At 41.0% G+C, this 20,690-nt stretch overlaps 3 protein-coding genes across 3 annotated transcripts in view; 2 read left to right on the top strand and 1 right to left on the bottom strand.

The window, feature by feature from the left end:
* Positions 1-3,074, top strand: part of skib (v-ski avian sarcoma viral oncogene homolog b) — a 29,770-nt gene extending 26,696 nt beyond the window's left edge. The window contains exons 5-7 of the mRNA XM_034531803.1: positions 239-513; positions 620-850; positions 975-3,074. Of these exons, the coding sequence (XP_034387694.1) occupies positions 239-513; positions 620-850; positions 975-1,196 (728 nt within the window). The 3' untranslated portion in view covers positions 1,197-3,074. The remainder of the gene's footprint in view (positions 1-238; positions 514-619; positions 851-974) is intronic.
* A 3,037-nt stretch (positions 3,075-6,111) lies between these two features.
* On the top strand, positions 6,112-15,385 carry plch2b (phospholipase C, eta 2b). The gene is made up of 22 exons (XM_034532227.1): positions 6,112-6,154; positions 6,227-6,424; positions 7,401-7,547; positions 8,414-8,657; positions 8,838-8,967; positions 9,805-9,975; positions 10,720-10,813; positions 10,934-11,137; positions 11,257-11,377; positions 11,515-11,686; positions 11,802-11,915; positions 12,182-12,279; positions 12,376-12,464; positions 12,577-12,762; positions 12,848-12,955; positions 13,035-13,159; positions 13,250-13,334; positions 13,419-13,565; positions 14,056-14,135; positions 14,217-14,765; positions 15,012-15,267; positions 15,381-15,385. Exons 1-22 carry the CDS (start codon positions 6,112-6,114, stop codon positions 15,383-15,385), a joined length of 3,366 nt encoding a protein of 1,121 aa, XP_034388118.1.
* A 578-nt stretch (positions 15,386-15,963) lies between these two features.
* On the bottom strand, positions 15,964-20,184 carry si:dkey-183j2.10 (glutamate receptor U1). Its single transcript, XM_034533323.1, has 9 exons — positions 20,100-20,184; positions 18,350-18,381; positions 18,074-18,253; positions 17,631-17,854; positions 17,347-17,444; positions 17,029-17,246; positions 16,738-16,957; positions 16,399-16,643; positions 15,964-16,068 (listed from the first exon to the last, which is right to left on the bottom strand). The coding sequence occupies exons 1-9, from the start codon at positions 20,182-20,184 to the stop codon at positions 15,964-15,966; spliced, it is 1,407 nt and encodes a 468-aa protein (XP_034389214.1).
* Between the last annotated feature and the right edge of the window lie 506 nt (positions 20,185-20,690).

The following is a 20,690-nucleotide window of genomic DNA, read 5'->3' as shown; positions in this document are numbered from 1 at the left end:
GCTCAACCGATTTGAAAACACAACATGTCGCATTTCTAGTGAAAACTTGAAAAAGGATACATTGTTGATATAGCTAAAAGTAATGATACTAAATAATAATTTAGTTTAGTTCTGTTTTCTCTTGCAGTGCTAAAAGCACTTGTCACAACAACAGACAAACTACATGCTAACTCTGAGAAGGAACACAACAGTATTCTTGCAATCGCAATCTTATTTAAGTTAAAACTCTCTTCTTCAGGTCCGGTGCCAGCTTCCTCCCTGGCTTGTCCTCCTTCGGCCTGCACCAACGTTTCTCAGACTCTGACCCCTCAGAGTGTTGCTCGACCTCAGGAGGGACCCGACTGGCTGCCGGGGACCGTTTGCCCAGAGATGGACACCTTGAGACAGATGCTGTATGGAGGTGCAGACACCAAAGAGACGCGGGAAAAACTGCTGCAGGAGATTGTCAAGTTGAGAGTGAAGCAGGAGGAGAAGCTAGCAGCTGCTATGCAAGCTAAACGCAGCCTTCAGCAGGTATCCCACCCTGTTCTAGTGAAATGCTATGTGATAGGAATGACAGTGATCTCTGAATATGAGTGTTTTAAACATGAAATGATTCTGATGGTGTTGTTTTCTACAGGAATTGGAGTTTGTGAGGGTGGCAAAGAAAGGCCGACTTCTTGAGGCCATCGAAGCCAAGCGCAACCTGAGAAAGGAGATTGAGCGCCTTCGCGTCGACTGGGAAAGGAAGATGAGGGAAGCGGAGGAGTCCTGTGGGCGGCTGAAGAGAGAGTTGGAGAGGGAGAGACAGCTGCGAGTCTGTGACAAAGGCTGTGAGGCTGAACGTCTCCGGGTCAAGTATTCCAATCAGGTAAGATGTCTGAAACATGCCTAACAGCACCACAAGCACCAGTATATACTTTAGATACCTGTCCCTCATTTGAGTTTAATTTATACTGACTGCTGTCTGTGTCGGGTTGTGTTGTGTGGTGCAGATCGAAGAGCTGCATTTGCAGCTGCAGCAGGCAGAAGCTGATCGGGAGCAGCTGAGACAAGAGCTTCAGCAGGAGAGAGAAGCTCGGCAGAGCCTGGAGAGTGTTGTTAAAGACCTTCAATGCCAGCTGGCCCTGCAGGCCGACAGAAGCCCTCCCGGAGACCCCAAGGACGCAAACACAGACACACACAGACAGAACACACAACACACCAACGGATCCTAAGGTTGCACATTCAGAACTGAAGAAAGAGACTCAGTAAAAAAGGATTAAGGACTTTGTTGCACCTCCTGTTAGGGAAAAGAAAACTCAGCAAAATGCAAAGTCTGTTTTGGAGAGGAAAAAATCTGTCATATATAATATGATATGATATAAATCAATATTATTATGACAATATATTAATTTTATGAAATGAACTGGAAAGTAGCACGATGTCTGAGCATGTTGTAAAGTGTGACATTGAGAAAGACTTCTTCAGTGATGACCACATCTCTCCAGTGACGTCAGAGACACCTGGCGCTGTCCATGGATTTTATTTTGGTATAAGCTATTCTAAGATGTGCAAATATAGCCACATAACACTACTTGAATATGAAGGGAAGAAACAAGTTCAGTGGTTGATGAAACTCTTGGTGCCACAACACATTGGTACACTCAAATGTGTCATTGCAGACCACTGGAAACAAGAGACACCAGTTTACCACTATTTACTTTTATTATCGGCTTGCTTTTTTTAACTGTGTAGAGGATGTACTTTTTAAGAAATATTGCTTGCGCAGCACTGTTATTCCACAGGCAAGAAAAAAACATCTATATACAAACATGTACGCATGTATACCAGCTTGTCTACCTTTTGTATTTTATAAACCTGAAGTATTGGAGGTTAGGTGGGCTTCCTTCAGGTCCACCACTGTTTTATGCTTAGACATTTTATGGAAGTGTTACTTTTTAATATTATAATGCAACTTTATTTGTTGTTTGAACATTGTTTTCAAGTACTTTTTTGCAACCAAACCACATGATAAATATCAAATATTATTGCCCACATTAGTGCAGATAGGTCTACAAATGCCCTCCTAAAAAAAAAACTTAAATAGATGTCTGTTTTTGTTGAAATGCGGTACTTCTGATTTTCTATTGAGTATTGTAAAATAATTTATATTCTATAATAATTTGCTGCCTATCAACAGAAAGCATTACTTTTTAGTCACTGGTTTTAGGGCTCTTAAATCAACAAATGCTGTTTATATGAACAACATTTCTACATATATACAAAATATGGATATATATTTTTTTACTTTAAGAAAAGGAATTGCACTTTTTAAAGAAAAGAACCATGCATTGTGCATCGTACTCCCTGTTACATTTTTCCAAACACGAGTTAACATGAACTTTGAATTTAAACACTCTTTCCCTCAGTATCCTCTGATGTAAATACAATGATATTGTAAATAAGATATTTGTTGGTATGTTTGCTTGCTCCAGACTTAAATTGATTATGAATATTATTTTTTGCTCTTACTTGAAACCAAAAAGAGACTATATTTGGATTTGTAAAACTGCAATTTTGTTGTAACCCTGAGTATCATTGCAATCACAGGGCATTTAGCAGAATGGATGGACCTGTTGGTTTAAACAAAGAGAATGAAACCATTAAAGGTCGTGAACCTGTCAGGAGATCTTCAAGGTTTGACACACCAACAGAATATTATAATTTGTCCCTTGATTTTGTTATTTGAGAAGATCTTTATTATTTGAAGAACTATAGAGTATATATTACACCACAGACCAAAAACTGAAAAATGGATTTGAAATCTGCACCTCCAGCTCCCTCGTCAGATAGAGTAGAAGCAACACCTTCTATTGGTTTCATCCTTAGGTGCTCTCATATATTTTAGACAAGAAACACTTTTATGTCTTATCATTACTTATGATACCCTCGCTCAGTATTTGTTGGGTACAGTGTAATAACAATATCCATTTTGTTAGCTGATGCTGTTGTAGTTTTCGGTTTGGAAGTGGGGTTTCACTTGCCTCTTGGTTAAATGTTTTCTTTTCCTTTGGAAAACTTGTATAATACCCATTAAAATCTAAATCAATCCTATGGCCTGTTTATTTATTCTTGTATGCAGTGTTTGTGCATGATTGTGTGTGTGGATTAATCTTTTTATTTGTATCTCTAGGGAAGGCAATGTTGCCACTGGGTCTACCACTTTGGTGTTGACAAAAACATGTCAACAACTAGATGGACTGTCATGAAATCTGTTATAGACATTCATGGTTCTCAGACAATATATCCTAATATCTTTGGGGACTTTTCAAGGTCCAAAGTTTCATTTCTTATTATTGTCAAACAAAAGATTCCACAACGAAATGCTGTTTGTTGTCCCATTTTGCTACATTAATTAAAAATAACACAAAAGAGCAACACTTACATGGGGAAGGGTGGAGAACGAATTGCAGAGTTTCACAGCCTAAGGAAAGAAGCTGCTCTGAAGTCTGGTGGTACATCAGCTGATACTTCTGTATCTTGTGCCAGACGGCAGCAGGGTCTTTGGGCTCTTCACTGGCACCTCTTCTCACCAGTATCCCTGATGCTTGTTAGATGGGTACCAGTGATGTTCTGGGTGGTTTTAATCACCCACTGTAGAGACCTCCTTCCTGGGCCGTACACACCATGCCAGTTAGTAGTGTTTCCAGTCAGGATGCTTTCTATTGCTCCTCTGTAAAAATGTAAAAGAACATGGCACGGGAGCTTTGCTGTCTCAAGTTTCCTTAAGAAATGCAGATGTGTGATAACCATGTCAAGTTGTTTGTGATGCTGATTCCCAGGAACTTAAAATCCATTCACTTGCTCCACCTCAGCTCCTATGATGTACAACAGCACCTACTGTATGTGAGAATGCGGCTCATCGATTTCAGTTCAGCATTCAACACATATCATTCCCTTCGAACTGAACACCAAAGTCGGTGACCTTGGCATCAACACCTTCCTCTGCAGCTAGATACCGGATTTTCTTAAACGACAGACCCCAGTATGTTAGGTTATATCACACCTCCTCTCCCCTTACCCTGAACACTGGCGTTCCACAGGGCTGTGTGCTGAGTCCTGTCCTCTACTCACCTATGACTGCACGCCTGTACATGGTCTATTACCATTATCAAGTTTGAAGACGACACAACGGTGGTGGGCCACATCAACAACAACGATGAGGGAGGAGGTCTGGCACCTAGCGGTGTGGTGCGCCAACAACAACCTGGCCCTCAACACCAAAAAGACCAGGGAGCCCTTTGTGGACTTCAAAAAGACCAAAGGCTACACACACACACACACACACACACACACACACATTCATGGAACGGAGGTTGAGCGTGTCCAGCTTTCGGTTTCTGGGTGTCCACGTTTCAGAGGACCTCTCTTGGGCCCTCAACACCTCAACCCTGGTCAAGAAGGCACAGCAGCCTCTCTTCTTCCTGAGGAGAGTGTAGAAAATCCACATGTCTCTTCTGATCCTGGTAAACTTCTACTGCTGCACCATCAAGAGCATCCTTACAAACTGCATCACAGTTTGGTATGGGAACTGCTCTGCTTCAGATCGCAAAGTTCAGCAGAGGGTGGAAAAACCACACAACGCATCACCGGTGCTCCACTCCCTGCGACCGAGACATCCACCTCAAGTGCTGCCTGCGGAGGGTGCGCAGCCTCTTCTGGGACACCTCACACCTCATAGACTGTTTCCTCTCCTTCCCTCTGGGAGGCGCTATAGGAATTTATGTTCCAGGACCAGCAGGCTCAGGAACAGCATCTTCCCTCCAGCTGTCAATTTACTAAACTCTGCACCACTATGATAGAGCTGCTACGATGTCTGTGGACTTATTATCCTAACAGGAAAACAATTACGTCTAACCTTTTGCATTCAAGGCTGCTATTGGGATTGGAATTACAAACATGTATTCATTTGTATGATAAATAGTGTATACAATGAGCAAAAAAAAGGCCAAATTAATAATTTCATCAGGGGTATAAGAATACAAATTTGCTCTGTGGTCGAAAGGTTTCTAAAGAAGTGAAGTTGTATTATATGTTGTTGAGAGCTTTGGGTCTCAGTCCTTTTTCACAGCTGACATTTTGATATACAGGTGTTAATAACATTAAGAGTGAGATTATCCAGGTGTCTCAGTAAGTCATGACAGTGTGACAGTGAGCCAGCAAGCACAATAATAGGATTCTAAAACTGAGCCAGCTAAATGGATTCAATCGTCATTAACTTTATTATTTACATCTGTGCATTTCCTAATGTGATGGGAAAAAGACCTAAACAGGTTAGGTCTGTGACATCATCAACTAAAGTGATGTAAATTCCTTTTCCTGATGATGGTTCTATCACCACAAGATAAACTGTTGATAGAAGTGTAAATGTGATAGGTGTAGCAACACTTCTTCTTCTCTGTGCAGGCAAACATGTATGAAATCCCCTGCGTTGGTTATCATGAGCATGCAGGGCCTTTAAAGTAAAATCAATATATTATATGACATATGTACATAAAATACATGTATGTCACACAAATGCCTCCAGGGGAAGTCATTGCACATATGAAGGGTGGATACTTCTGGATTTAGCCAAATGCACCATTGTGATAACGTTCAATCACGACTATTCTAAAAGTAGTCTATTAGTCTGCAACCACTATATTCTTTAATTATTAGGACTTCCGTGAGTGTATTTAAAGGAATATTAGCTCTCTTCCGGTCCCACTCTCTCTCTTCAGAGGCTTACTGGTTGCGTGAAAATCCCTCCAATAAAGAAAGGCTGAAGCCTCTCTCCAGGATTACAGCTTGAGGAAGATTTAGTGAGTGACACTCTTTCTCTGCGAGCCTTCTCTGATGGCACAAACATAAATACAGAACAACCTATGGCTGCTACACTGGACACAGGATGATGAGGAATGAACCTTCAGGATGGGAATATTGTTCCCTAATCCAACGTGGGAAGACGTTAAGTGGAAGAAAAGGATATGCCGCATAAGAGAGTCACTGCTATAAACAAACTTTGCTCAAGAGCCCAGGAGAGTGAGGGGAAGGTGGATTAATGTGGTGTGAATGGGACAGGAGAGTTGGACTCAAATGAACAGTTCAGGGATGAACAGCACCCCGGCGATGGCACCTCTGTCTCCAGGGCTGAGTGGGATCCCACCACGCTCCTCTCTGTCACCCAAGATGACCACCTTTCAGTCGTTAGGATCTCTGTCTTCAGGAATGTTCTCCCCCTCGCTTGCAAAGGGTTCCACTCATCAGACAAAACAGGCCTCCAGTCCCTTGAATTCATCTAACCCGTCCATCATGAGCTCTCCAAAACTCTGGCAGAAAGCATCCATCTCCAGACTTGCTGAGGAGTTTTTCTGGATTGGTGGTAGTGTGGTCGCACAGCCAAGATGGAGACTGGGTCAGATAGGTAAGATTCATTAATGAATTATTGAATAATGTCGTCTTCAAACACTCAAATTACTGCAGAGTGTCAACTAGTTGTTTAGCAGAAGTGTCTACAAGCTGCTGCAAACTAAAGAGGGGAGCTTTATATATTTTTTTATATATTTTTTCCAAACATATGACATTAATACAGTATTTTAAACTTTAACCGTGACATCTTCATATAGGCCTTTACAATGTGTAAATGTTCCAACATAACAAAGTAGAGTTGCAGGGAAGCCTGTGAGTAGATAATGGGCATATGGACAGTAGACAATCCTTTAGGATTAGCCTGAATGATGGGCCAGGATGCGTCACATGCATCTGAGCTTCAGATTACAAACAAAGGTTACCTGCTCTCAGCACACATAACAAACACCCCTCTTCCCTGTGACCTAAATGTTACAAGATAATTGTTGGATCTGGCACGCTATAGCACTGTGCACAGTTGTACGAAAGATCAGCAAAGAAAAGAGAAATCATTTGAATCACTGTAAAGCAGCTGATAATTGATACATTTCTTTTAAGGCAAAGATCATTTCAGGGTTGTTGTAGCTTTTCTTTCTTTTTCCTCTTATCATTAACACAAATACAGTTAATTAAATCCCTGCGTGACGCACCCTATAATCTCATAAACAAGTGATTGATGGTAAACCTCTTCTTGTCTTTACTGCTTGAGGCCTTCCTTCGAATCACAACACATCTACTTTTTATATATAACAAGTTGTCTCCGAAAACTTTTGAATAACAATAACAAGACACTTTTGACGAATCAAAGTGGACAATCTCTGGCACCAGCATGCTACATTTCACTTTCATTATAGAATCATAGAATACTGAATATTCAGTACACTGAATATTTTATTTGCACAAACCAGCTTTGATGTTGGCAGTAAATAACTGACAATATGATAGCCTCTGTGGATTTTCTGACAAGCTTGACTCCTTGTGCTCCCCTGTAGTGGAGAGGTGTATGTGCACCATGCAAACCGGCACTCAGATGACCAAAATGAAGGGGAAGAAGAAAGGACTGGTCCGATTCTTTTACCTGGACGAGCACAAGTCCTGCATCCGGTGGCGGCCCTCCAGGAAACATGACAAGGCCAAAAGTGAGCCATCACCAAACCATGTCCACCACCACATATATATTTTTGCAGCGCAGAATATCTCCAGCTGGCTGTTCTAGTGGATGTTGTTTTATTGGAGCTCTCAAGATGAAGCTATTTAGTGATCTGATCAAAACAATCACAACTGGTTGTAAGTAGAGTGATGCAAGAATGAGGACTTAAACCTGTAAAAAAGTTAGTACAACCCTCTCTTGAAGTTTTTACGTGTCTTTAAAAAGACAGTTGCTAATAAGTGGCTAAATTAAACTGTAAACCATAATCACACCTTATTGTGTATACTGCATCTGTGGTGTAGTTTGTTTATGCCAATTGCATTCATGCTTAAAAAATCATAAACATTTTTGTTTATTTGTGAGGATTGAATTGGTGATCAATTGTGTAAGTATCCTAAACTTGTGTTTGAAACAGAACATATTTTCTGAAATAATCCAAAATCCAGTTAAAAAATCCCATTTTCTTCCTGGGTTTGCCTACAGAAATATGTCATCCATGCAGCAGTTGATTATACTTAATGAGGGAACAGCTGTAAAGAGTTCACTAAATAGCTTCCTGGGTTATCTTGTGATTATGATTATATATGTATATATTATTATATATATTATATATATATATTGTTTATATAAATTAGACACATTATAGGATTTCACTATTGAACCCTATGAAGTCAGAAAGGTTGGTGATATGGTTTGCAAAAGTTACTTTGAGTAAATGTTTGTTGTTACAATTTTCGCCCTATGTTTTTTTGTGGTTATGTTGTTGTGAACCCAAAGTCTTTTTCATTTCCACCAAGAAAGCTGAAAGAAGTTACCGATTAGATAAAGCTCACATTTCTTCATCATCTGTTTCAGTTACTATTGATTCCATCCATGAAGTCTGCGAGGGGAAAAAGTCAGAGATCTTCAGGCGCTATGCAGACAACCGCTTCGACCCAAACTACTGCTTTAGTATTTATTACGGGGAGCGAGTTAAGTCCCTGGACCTGGTCTCCACCAACGCAGAGGAGGCCCGCACCTGGATCACTGGGCTGAAATACCTCATGGCTGGCATCAGTGATGAGGACAGTTTGGCCCGGAGGCAGCGCACCCGTGATCAATATCCTTTATCCAGCCTCTCAACATGTTTAATCTCTGAGTGACTAATTATTACATAAGTACATCACTCATATTCCTATAAAGAGAAGTTGACAACACATTCACTTGTAGATTACAAAACAACATGCATGAACTGATTTGATCATGATTCTTGTAGTTTCTTCCTTAAGTGAAGCCTCACGTGGTTACAGCAGACTTTCTCCGAGGCCGACAAGAATGGAGATGGCACCTTGAGCATTGGAGAGGTTCATCAGCTGCTCCACAAACTCAATGTGAATTTACCCAAGCAGAAAGTCCGGCAGATGTTTCATGTAAGAATTCTAACCAAATAGGTTGATGATGCAAACTGTCATGGATTTAAGTATGACCCACCATCAAACCTGCTTCTGGGCTTTTGTATATTCAGTAATAGTGTCACTAATATCTCTTAACTGGAGATGTTGCTTCGTTCAATTGTTGCTTCATGGCTACAATCAACTGATGACTTGATTGATGGTTTCTACTTAAGTATGGTTTCTACTTAAGTAACATACAGTAGCTGACACACGAACAAGATTCACACCCAGGCTAACAGCTCTGTGAAACTGCAGTGATATGTGCTAAATGCTATCATGGTGACAATGACATTGCGAACATGCTGATGTTTAACTGGCATCCATCTTTGTTTAGCATCTTAGCATGTTCACATTTAAATAGCAAAACACTCAAAGTACAGCTGAGGCAATATCATTAGGTGTTACTTTGTAAAACAGCTGGGAAAAAAAAGGAAAAAAAATAAAAGTGGTTTAAGTGATCCTCACATCTTTTCAGTCAGAGATGTAGTAAGAGAAAAGGATGAAGATGGAAATCAACAGATAACAATGCATTTACAGTATTGTTGGCTGGACAGTACAGCAGAGTGCCACCGGAAGACCATATGACCACAGCTGAACAGATGGCTTTAGTTGCACTGCAGTATTGCTTTAATTTTGTAGCTCACTGTCCCCCCCTCCTGATGATGATAGTCTCTGCGAATGCATTGATGGGGATAGAATTATATTCTTCAGATTGGTTTTATGGTGGTACATATTTCCTCTGAAAGGATGGTTAGCTCCAACATTGAGAGAGTTATTTCTTGCTCATAAAATACTTTTTGTCGTTATCTGTAGGAAGCGGACACAGACGAGAACCAGGGCTCTCTGGCCTTTGAAGAATTCTGTTTGTTCTATAAGATGATTTCCACACGCAGAGACCTCTACCTGATAATGATCTCCTACAGCAATCAGAAAGAAGTCATGGATCTTCACGACCTTGCACGCTTTTTGGAAAACGAACAGAAGGTACAAAGAAAATGGGAAATGGTTAATGCCACTTTTTTTGTGTTTGTGTGTATTTGTTTTAAAGTATCATACTTAAGATTTTCATTAAATAAATTATTTAATGAATTATAAATTAAATAAATTATAATTATTTTACACTATCAAAAACATGGATTTTTTTCAGCAATAGCCTTGCAATGTGTTAATGTTCTGTAATTACCTCCATATATTGGGGGTGGAGTTGGCAATGGGGATTCACAGGAAAACAATGCATGCAATGCAGTGTTACTGTGTATATGTTAGCCTTACTGTTTACTAGAAATTTAAAAAAGAAAACAAAGTTTAAATAAAACTGACAAAACAGTAGAAAGTTGAAGCACAACTATAGTGCTGTAACTTTCTACTGTTTTTTGTTTTTTAAGACACACATTATAGTCCCAAACAGTGGAAACAATGTGAACAACGACCACAGTGTTTATCTGAGGGCAAACCGGAGTGTGGGCGCTACGCATCTGTAGCAACACCACCGATCCGAACGAAGTTATCAGCCGTAAATCCTACATTAGGCTACTCCACTATATCTTTATATAGACAATAGTTTTTTACTGCTCTAATAATGCTCTGGTTGTCGAATTTGGCACCTTTCAATCTTGATATAATTGAACTATAAAAGAACATTTCCTACTTCCCAATAAAAGCATTCGGCAGATTAAACATACGTGTTAAATGTAAAATGTAACATTCATAATATTGTTTTATTTACAGATGCGAGGATTGGCCAAAGAGTATTTAATCGATATAGTGGCCAAGTTTGAACCATGTCCTGAGAACCAGCAGCGTACGGTACTCGGTATTGATGGTATGGGGAACTTGCTGAGAACAACTTATTTAACAATGCATCAATAACAACTCATATGTCACTTGGACCAGACATCAACATACAAAAAAACCCACCTGCTCTGAAACCTTCTTCCTTCAGGTTTGACCAACTACATGAGGAGCCCTGCAGGTGATATCTTCAACCCCGAGCACAATCAGGTGAACCAGGACATGACGCAGCCTCTAAGTAACTACTTCATTGCCACCTCACACAACACCTACCTGACAGGAGACCAGCTGCTCTCTCAATCTCGAGTGGAAATGTACGCCTATGTTCTCCAGGCAGGGTGTCGCTGTGTGGAGGGTAAGAGCCTGAAAAGCCAGAACTTTGTCTCTCTTCACTGTGATTGTATGCCCTTTTATGCCATTACAGACAAAGTGACTCACTCATCACTCTTTTGTTCTTTCTTCCTCCTCTTTCAGTGGACTGCTGGGACGGACCTGACGGCGAGCCTATTATTCATCACGGCTACACCTTGACATCCAAAATTCTCTTCAAAGATGTCATTGAAACAATTAACAAATATGCCTTCACAAAATCACTGTGAGTGCTTCTGGGTTCTGATGCTGATGTGTTTCGTCAAGACTTCACAATTTAAAAAAGCATCATACCTGTAGCTTAGGTGTCATCTCTTCACCCCCCCCACCCCCACCCCCACCCCCACCCCCCACCCCCCACAGGTACCCAGTGATCTTGTCTATAGAGAACCACTGCACTGTGCCTCAGCAAAAGAAGATGGCTGAGTATCTGAGAGAGGTGCTGCAGGACAAACTGGTTCTTTCCAGTATCAATGTGCATGAATGCAAGAAGCTGCCTTCCCCTGATATCCTGAAAGGGAAAGTCTTAATCAAGGTAAAGTTGTTTTTTAGCAACATGCGCTGCCATATGCTACTCAAGGTTACTCCAACAAAGCACAACAACACACACGATCACACATGGACTTATAAAATTAATTTTTGTTTTCAAGGGGAAAAAGCTGCCAGCAAACCTTGATCCTGATGCAGAGGAGGGTGATGTGTCTGATGAAGACACTGGTGATGAGGAAGAGGAGGAAGGCGAAGATGATAATGATAGCTCACAGGCAAATGAAACCTTGATAGATAGATAGATAGATAGATAGATAGATAGATAGATAGATAGATAGATAGATAGATAGATAATTATGCATTATGTTTGACTGTTTTAGGAGGGGGGTATCATTACTTCTGCCAATCAAAACAAAAAGAAGAGGCGATTCGGCAGTTCAATCATGAGGAGCTTCAAACGAAAGGTCAGCTCTTTTGCTTATTTTCTAAACCTATTTGTATAAAGTTACAGAAAAATTGCAAATAATGCTTTTGTTTTCAGAGAAAAAAGAGTATCCGAGTGAGAAGTAAGACGATGTCTGATGGCGAGTCAGCCCACAGCAGCAGCAGGGAGAGGACACAAATTGTTTACCATCCCAAGTGAGAGTAGTTATTGAATTAAGTTTGTTTGATCCATTTAATACTCTTAGTATCAACAGTTACGCTTGAACTTTTGTCCATTAACTCTCCCTTCAGAAAGAGGAAAACAATGAGGTTGTCCCGAGCTCTGTCTGACCTGGTCAAGTACACAAAATCTGTTCGTGTGCATGACATAGAAACACAAGGTAAAGGTTCTTCAAAGTGAAGATCAGACCAGAATTCATTTTGATCACACACACAATCTTAAAGTTTATATTTTAGGAATGTGATGCAATGTTTTTTGTTTCTGTCTGGTAGCATTCGCAAACAGTTGGCAGGTATCATCCCTCAACGAGACCGTTATGAACCAGATCTTACAGCTGAAGCCGGGGGAATTGGTCCGTTTCAACCAACGCCAGCTTATAAGAGTCTACCCGTCCAACTACAGAGTCGACTCGAGCAACTTCAACCCACAACCATACTGGAACACAGGATGCCATATGGGTAAGACCGTCACAGAGATTGCAATACTGCCTACTTTAAAATTACAATGACAGCATTTGATTTATGTACATATTTTTCATTTTAGTTGCAATGAATTATCAAACAGAGGGCCGTATGCTTGAACTGAACCAAGCCAAGTTCGCAAGCAATGGAAACTGTGGATATATTCTGAGGCCTAAGTGCATGTGTAAAGGTGTGTACATATGCAGATTTTTCAGGTTTTTAGCACCTGTCTGTGCAGGATTAGACATTTTTCTTTTCTTTTTTCTCAGCTGCCTTCAACCCCATGTTGGAAGATCCTCTACCAGGACACAGAAAGACTCAGCTAGTGCTGAAGATCATCAGCGGACAGCAGCTTCCCAAACCCAAAGACTCTATGTTTGGGGACAGAGGAGAGGTGAACATGCTGCAGACATGATCTATTATTGAGACATCTGATAAAAAAATATTTCTCATCACTGAAATACCCATGTTTTTCTTCATACAGATTATCGATCCTTTTGTTGAAGTTGAGATAATTGGCCTACATTTAGATTGTTCCAAGCAGCAGACCAGGGTGGTGGATGATAATGGTACTTCTCATCTCATGATCTCATAACAGACAGTCGATGTACCAGCTTTTCTATTTGTGTAACATCCTTTTAATGGTCATTCAGGTTTCAACCCAATGTGGGAGGAGACCCTCGTCTTCAACATTCAAATGCCACAGGTCGCCCTGGTGCGTTTCCAAGTGTGGGATCATGATCCTATTGGACAAGATTTCATTGGACAGAGGACTGTTGCTTTCAGAAGTTTAATGCCAGGTAGATTACATAAAGATATCTGTATGCACACTTCAGTGTTGCCTAGAGTAAGTCATTTGGGAAATATGCTTATTGCAGATGGTGAAATGGGAAGATTGATACCACTCGTATGTGTGTCAGATCAATAAGCCAGTTAGCTTAGCTTCACATAAACACTGGAAACTGGGAAAAACAGCTTTCCCTTCTCTTCCCAAAAGTAACAAAATCTCCCGGACACCTTTAAAACTCACCACTAACCAGTAACGTCTTGTAGTAACTTCCTGAACTCTTGCCGTAACACTCCAGGAAGATTCCTCATAGTCAAGAAAAGTCTAACACATAGCTTGTTGTTCAACCACATGTTGTCTTTACATTTTGTTTTTGTACAGATCAAACAAACGGGACATAAGACGTTGATTTGCAAACTCCCTGCAAGAAATCAAATAGCCATCTTTTCCAAAACTCAAACTGTTCCTTTAATATTATTTATTTTTAAATGCAAAATGTGTAGGTTATCGGCACGTGTACCTGGAAGGGATGGCGGAGTCATCCATTTTTGTTCATGTCGCTATCAATGATGTAACCGGAAAGGTAGGTTTCTTGTAAAATAACTCTAATTTCATCGTTCTCAACAACTCTATCTTAAAACCTTTGGTGTCCTTTGTGAAACAGATCAAACCCAAAAATGCGGTGCAAGCAGCCAGAAAACACATTAAAAAAGCAGCTCAGAAGCATTTGAAGGGTCCTCAGAGGCACCCTTCTCTGGACTTTTCGGTCCAGTCCTCAGAAGACGGACGTGGTCTGTTCTTCCGCAAGGATCTGGATACCATTTCTCAGGACAGCAGGAATGGAGAAATATTTCCGCTGTCACAAGGGCCAGCAGTCAAGGCTGCAATCCACAAAGAGGCCATGAGTGAGCCAGTGAGGCGAGCTCACAGAGTTAGACTTCATGAACCACCAGAGACAAGGAGAGGGATCTTCAGCCGGATGTCCTCCACTGACTCCAACCACATTGGGGCTGCTCCCTGTGCGAAGGCGGACAGCTTTGACCTTGAGACCTCACCCCAGCTTTCTTGTGCTGATGGCCCTGACAGACAGAATTTAATTCAAGAAGAGTTGGAGAATGAACCTGATGGATCAAACTGTGCTGATCAGGAGACAGTTCGGATGATTGAACCAGAGCAGCCTGAACAATCTGAGGAATTACGAGTGCAAGACAAGGTAACTTCCATTAAACCTAAACAACCAACAGAAACTCAAAGTCAGGCAGATTCACTCCCTTGTCCTTGGCCCGTGCCACCGCATATGCTCCGGCCCAAAGCCAAATTCTCTCCAATTATCCCTCCACCGTCCCCTGCCAGGATGAGGCGGACTTTAGAGGCTTCGGCCAGACCCCGATTATCCACCCAAATACAAACAAAGGCGCGCTCGCGCAGTTGCCCTCGGAAATCGACTACTTCTCCTCAGACACCAATGATGAACCGCCAGCCTGCTATCCACTGGCAGACGCAACAAGCACAAAAGAGGCCCATCCCCAACGGCCTCTGCTTGTCTGACAGCACATCCAGCAGCAGTGACGGCAGCACTGACAGCCTGGAGTTTGTGCCCTCCTGTGTGCCAGCTGGGGCAGAGCAACGTGAAGGGACCCTGCAGAGGGAGATGAAGGCCCTTTTTGACCAGAGGATGAGAGAGATCCACTGTAAATCACCGCTTTTTCAAAATGGTGAGTCATAGGTGATGTGTCATTCATGTATGCAAAAGTTAAATGAAAAGAACTGCAAAGTTAAGTGCACGGCTGAATAAATTCTGTGTTTGTGCTGTTTTTTTTCCCTTTAGATTAAGATTTCACTGATATCTCCAAAGACTTCAAAAGGCCCTTCAGAAGACAAAGAAAAGGAGTGACAACATAAGCACAAAAAGGAGGTTTGGGAGGAAGAAGTTCAATTTTTTTGACTAGATCAGTAGGAAGACACCATTAAACAATTAGACCGTTTTTTTATTGTTTTAGAAATGCTGTAATGTTTACAGTCAACACAGCTGCACAAAATCTTTTTTTTAATTTCATTATTGTTAATATCATGTAATGCTATTGCCAACTCTACAAAACAGTATGATACAGAGTCATAAAAAGTAACAGTTTACATGAACATGAGCATTATTTGTTAGTTGGATCATTTTAATAATTGTTTTTACAATATTGAAACTATAATGTTTGCATTTTCATTTAAATTGTAGCGTTCTTACTTGAAAATCAATAAAATTATTATTTGAATAAAAAGTGAGTTTTTTCTATTTTTAAATGCAGTATTTTCTCCTTTTTTATCTGCTGTATCTCTACAAAAAAGAAGGTTCAAAACCTATAATTAAGTGTCAAAAAACTAAAAGTTAAAATGTTCAGACTACATGTTTCCTAGGATGTTTATGCTTTTTCTTTATCTTTGTCTACATTTTCTTGGGGTTTGTTTGCATTGCTGGTCCTCAAGCGCAGACTCAGTTCTTCAGTCAGCACGGTGCAGTAGGATTTCTGTGGGAAGAAACAATAAATCCATTAATATATTGATGAATTTAATGTAAACATGGTTGTGTGGATGAGAGAGTATGACTGACTATGTCTGCTTGTCCTCTAGAATTTGTTCCTCATTTAATGTGAAAACCAATTGGTAAATGATAGGGTTGCCATGAAATGATTGAGAAAACGTTGCAGCCCATCGGGCTTATGAAACAGTTTAAAACCCAGTTGAATGAACACAAATGCACACTGGGGAGCACAAAACAAGGCTGTTTGGATTAGTTTCTGAAAGGTTAACACTTTGGAGATGGGTGGTTGTAGTTTTTTCGCCTGACATGTACACACCCGCTGCTCAGCTGCACTTCTGCGGCTCTTGGAGGTGAGCTCCAGGACAGCCAGCAGTGCTCCCAGCCCCAGGCCCAAGGAGAGAACCAGAAACATGCCCTTGAGGCTGTGTGGCTGCACAACTGAGGACTTGGCCTTGTCTGCGATGCAGCTGCTGGCCCACCACTTGCTTCGCAGGTAAGCCAGTTCCCCTGCCTCGCTCAGCTGTAGAATTGCCACGCTGAGGTTCTTTATGATGGGTGAGCCTTGAGGAAATTCATAGGTTTATTGTTAATTATACAATTTGAATTGTTCTTTTTTTTAAAATATAATTAAAATGTTCAAAATGAGTAAGTTCACCAAGGGTGGCAGCAATGCTGTATCCCCTCATTCCAACGACTTCATGTGCTCTGACCAGCTCACAGTGGCGTGCTACTGCCAAGTCCAAAGAAACAGACTCTCCAATAAAGGCAAAGTTTCCCTCTTTTGCCCGCCGGACCCCTTCGTCCATAGATGACACAAAACTCTTGGTTCTCTCCATGTGTTCAAAGATTCTGCGGTAGACCGGATTGTTTGAATTCTGCATGAAGGATAAACAGTATTAGAGAATGAGCATTGACCTGGGGGGATCCATTGATTCGATGTCTGTACCTTAAAGAAGGCAAGGGTGGAAGAGCCAGCCAGACAGCCATACTCAATTGTATCCTGATTGGCCAAGTCCTCAAAACCCTTTACTGTCAGGTGAGTGGACTCAGAGGTCTTAGAGGAGCTGAGGTTGGAGAAATAACAAGCCAAGAGGACGATGGTAAATAACCACCAGCTGCAGCAGATGACACGTCCTGAAAGAGCTTTGGGGTGTGGCCCAGCACCTGACAGCACAAAAAAGAGTAGAGAAAAAAGAAGTCTCATTCAAAGAGGGAGAGAATTAATAAACAAATCAATACAACCGTCAACACCAGTGTCTGGTACCTTGGAGAGTCAGCGCTCCAGCTGTGTACCACAGGCTGTGGAGGAGGCTGAATCTGTTCTGCTCACTCTGAGGCTGACTCCACTCACATGGGCTGAGTCTACATTGAGATTAAAATGTTACCTATTAATGTGGCCACACTCAAAGGGCTTCCACTGCCAGCAGAAATGTGAAAATATCCACAGACAAGAAGTATATACCTTGATATTCAAATCCACAGCACAATCAACAGGAAAGCATATTAGTATCACTTTCCTTAAGACATTAAACCACTTCCATCACCAACCTGGCAACTATACAGATGCAAGCAGCCGTCCCCAGGTAGGCAATGAGTATGCCAACCCAGGTCTCAGCTGCAAAGGGGGACAGGAAATCAAAGAAGCCTGTTCCCTCTGAGATGTCCTTCCTCAGCAGGATACTGATTCCTGTCTGCATGAACGGTTTGGTCATCCCGACCGCTTTCTCCCGAGCTGCAGTGAGAGTCAGCGGAGCAATCGCAAGGTCGGCCTCCTGTCGGAACGGATAAATACTGAGCATTTATAGAAATTCCTCAAGGAATTTAAGAGATTCTAATTGCATCAATAACCTTTCTGATATTCGTCACACCTCACATTCAGTGATTTTTAAGATATCCGTTGTGAGTTGCAGACGCCAGTTTTGTAATTCAAGCTCTTGCAGAGTGGTTGACTGCCCTTTAACCCCTCCAAATGTCAGTTTTCATGTACTCACCCCTCTCACCACCTCTCCAATCATCCCGTTCCAGTTCCCGTTCTCATCCTGTCTGCCGTATGAAGCATCTTTCACCAGCTGCACTTTGAACTTGAAGCCCAGTTTCTTTGCCACTTCAGACAGCAGGTCCATGCAAAAGCCTTCCATTTGAGAGCCTTTGGACATTGCATATGGCTCTTGCTAAATGAAAATATGTCAAAAGATAATCAGTGAAAGATGTTTTATCTTTAAACTGTGTATTTACCTTTATAGGCTCAAAATAAACAAGTAAACTACCTTTATTGTGGTGATTCTTAACTCTGAATGCACTGATGTTGAGGATGAAAAATAAGACACACGTTAGGACAATAACTTTTAGACAAAAACACTGTTCATCGTGTAGAACAAATATAATTATAGGGAATACATCAGTGGTTCTCAACCTGGAGGTCGGGACCTCCTCTTTGGTTCTTAAAATAAATCTGAGGGGTCACCAGATGATTTGAAGAAAGAAAAAAAATCGTAATCAAAATATTGGATATTTTGACCGCTTCAGGCCTCTCAAAATGATTTAGATAAAACAAAATAAAGATGTCATCCAAGCCTGCTTTAGTGATGGCATTGATGGTCTATTTGTTGGTTATCCACTTTGATCCAGACTGAAATATCTCAACAGTTATTGGATGGATAAAGATGAAACTTTGTCCTTTTCCAAGAGGATAGACCATAATGACTTTGGTGATCTCCTGACATTTAATCTAGCGCCAGCCGGTCTTAGTTTTCACCTACCCAATGAAATATCTCAACATCTACGATATGGATTGGCACTACCTTCCATAAAGACATTCATGATTCCTTGAGAATGAATCCTACTGACTTAAGTGACCCCTGGACTTCTCTGATTTAGTTTAAAGCACCTCTGTACCTACAAACAGCCTCACGAAGCTGATCGCGTAGATGCAGACTCTTCGCCATGCTTATATGATTTTAATTTTTATTGTTTGGTTGTTCTGTTATGGTATGTTTAAAAATGTAATGTAATATGTAGATGATGTAAATGTTGCCTCGCTCTTAATTATGTCATGGAAAATAGCGGCCTGTTTTGGATATAGAAGTATTATTTGTTTTGACTATGAAACGTGAGAAAGGCGTGAGGGGGCAACACATAACATTTACACATTATGTCAACTGACTACTGATTTATTTTGACAGACAAGTTTCTCACAGCTAAATTTTGCAGAATCAAAGAGCCCTTTTAGCATTGGCCATCTTCAGACTATACTCTGACATGCAGAGATGTTTGAGGTGAACTTTGGGGCGAATGATTTGAACTTTAAGCCATAACTGGTTTCCTGTATCCTAGAGATCTGGCCACTCTCCTCTCATACTTGAAACGGTTTTCACACCACAATCTATTTAGAGCAGTGTTTCAATTCAAAGAGTCTCAATGCCGTGGCACTGTGAGATGGGAGGGAAGTCATAGAGTATCAAAAGCCTCGATTCAGGCCAAGGCCTTGGGGATCCATCACCACAGGGTGATCCTGACAACCATCAGATCCTCCTTTTCAAAAGATGACACGTATACAAGACTTTTTGGGCACTCTGAGACACAAGGCCTTTGTTTGCTCCATAGAGTTGATTTATTACGTTTTTTTTGTGAGAGGGTCAACTGGCCTGCTTCCTTTTCGGTTTTTCTACAAGAGTTGGACAGGATGTAGCGCTACACTTTGATATTGATCCGAGCTGACTGTTTATGTATTTATCTCTTGTCAAGCGAAAACATGAGAAGTATTGGCAGAGAAATAAAGCAAGCTGTCGCCACATTGAATTACAAATGCAGAGACCGGGTCAAACTTTGAAAAGGAAAGTCACAGAACTACATTTTCTAAAGTTTAATGTGTAATCAATCACATCCCTTTCTACATCACCACATCAGTCACAGTCACTTTCCACATGGTTTGAAATTGATCTGTTACATTGATTAGGTGTGTCAGTACTATTTTTGCATTGGTACAAACCTGTTATTAACAAAGAGATAGTTCCTTACCTGCAGTGCACACTCCCATGTCCAGGAAAAACCCAACAGACAATACAAAGAAGCTAGACAGCATCCTGAGTCTCCTGATTTGCATCCTACAAGTACAAAAGACAATTAGTGGTTGTTTGTGCATCAGATGAGTCACATGGATAAACTGAAATGCATGTATACTGAGACCTTTCTTGAAAGAATGCAAAGCTGTGGATAAAATTAACAAATGAAATAGTGCCACCAACAACAATTGAGTGGAGTGCATATGATGGAAGTCCATAGCACCTGACAAGAGTCCAAGATGTAGCTGCCGCTGGCACGTCAGACTTCAGACTTCAGCTGGACTGTGATGCAAAGTGATCTGAAGTTTTTCAGATTCAAATGTATTGAGACTGCCAGCAACATTTTTGTGGGTGGAGAAAGTGGAATCATTTTGAAGGGGTGGGAAGAAGCAGCATGAGGTTAGCTTTCATTGTGGAACACAAATGTGCTTATTTATCCAAAAAAATAATTGTATCTTAATAATATGAATGAATATCATTGTCTTGTTACAGAACAGTACCATCAAACTTATATTGAAGTCAGGCTGTGTATGACATATTTTATAAT

The sequence above is a fragment of the Cyclopterus lumpus genome, chromosome 5, assembly GCF_009769545.1.
Source record: "Cyclopterus lumpus isolate fCycLum1 chromosome 5, fCycLum1.pri, whole genome shotgun sequence".
Taxonomy (NCBI): Eukaryota; Metazoa; Chordata; class Actinopteri; order Perciformes; family Cyclopteridae; genus Cyclopterus; species Cyclopterus lumpus.
Note: the sequence above shows the minus strand (reverse complement) of the source record. Positions and strands in the feature narration are given on the sequence as shown.

What these genes read in the sequence shown, in the direction of transcription:
- plch2b (XM_034532227.1), top strand. Translation starts at nt 6,112, where the DNA reads ATGAACAGCACCCCGGCGATGGCACCTCTGTCTCCAGGGCTGA. An exon ending in TACGGTACTCGGTATTGATG is followed by an intron (nt 10,814 to 10,933) that starts GTATGGGGAACT and finishes TTCTTCCTTCAG; the next exon opens with GTTTGACCAACTACATGAGG. An exon ending in AAGGGAAAGTCTTAATCAAG is followed by an intron (nt 11,687 to 11,801) that starts GTAAAGTTGTTT and finishes TTTGTTTTCAAG; the next exon opens with GGGAAAAAGCTGCCAGCAAA.
- si:dkey-183j2.10 (XM_034533323.1), bottom strand. Translation starts at nt 20,184, where the DNA reads ATGCAAATCAGGAGACTCAGGATGCTGTCTAGCTTCTTTGTATTGTCT. An exon ending in CATGGGAGTGTGCACTGCAG is followed by an intron (nt 18,382 to 20,099) that starts GTAAGGAACTAT and finishes CCTCAACATCAG; the next exon opens with TGCATTCAGAGTTAAGAATC. An exon ending in GAAGTGCAGCTGAGCAGCGG is followed by an intron (nt 16,069 to 16,398) that starts GTGTGTACATGT and finishes TTCTTCCCACAG; the next exon opens with AAATCCTACTGCACCGTGCT.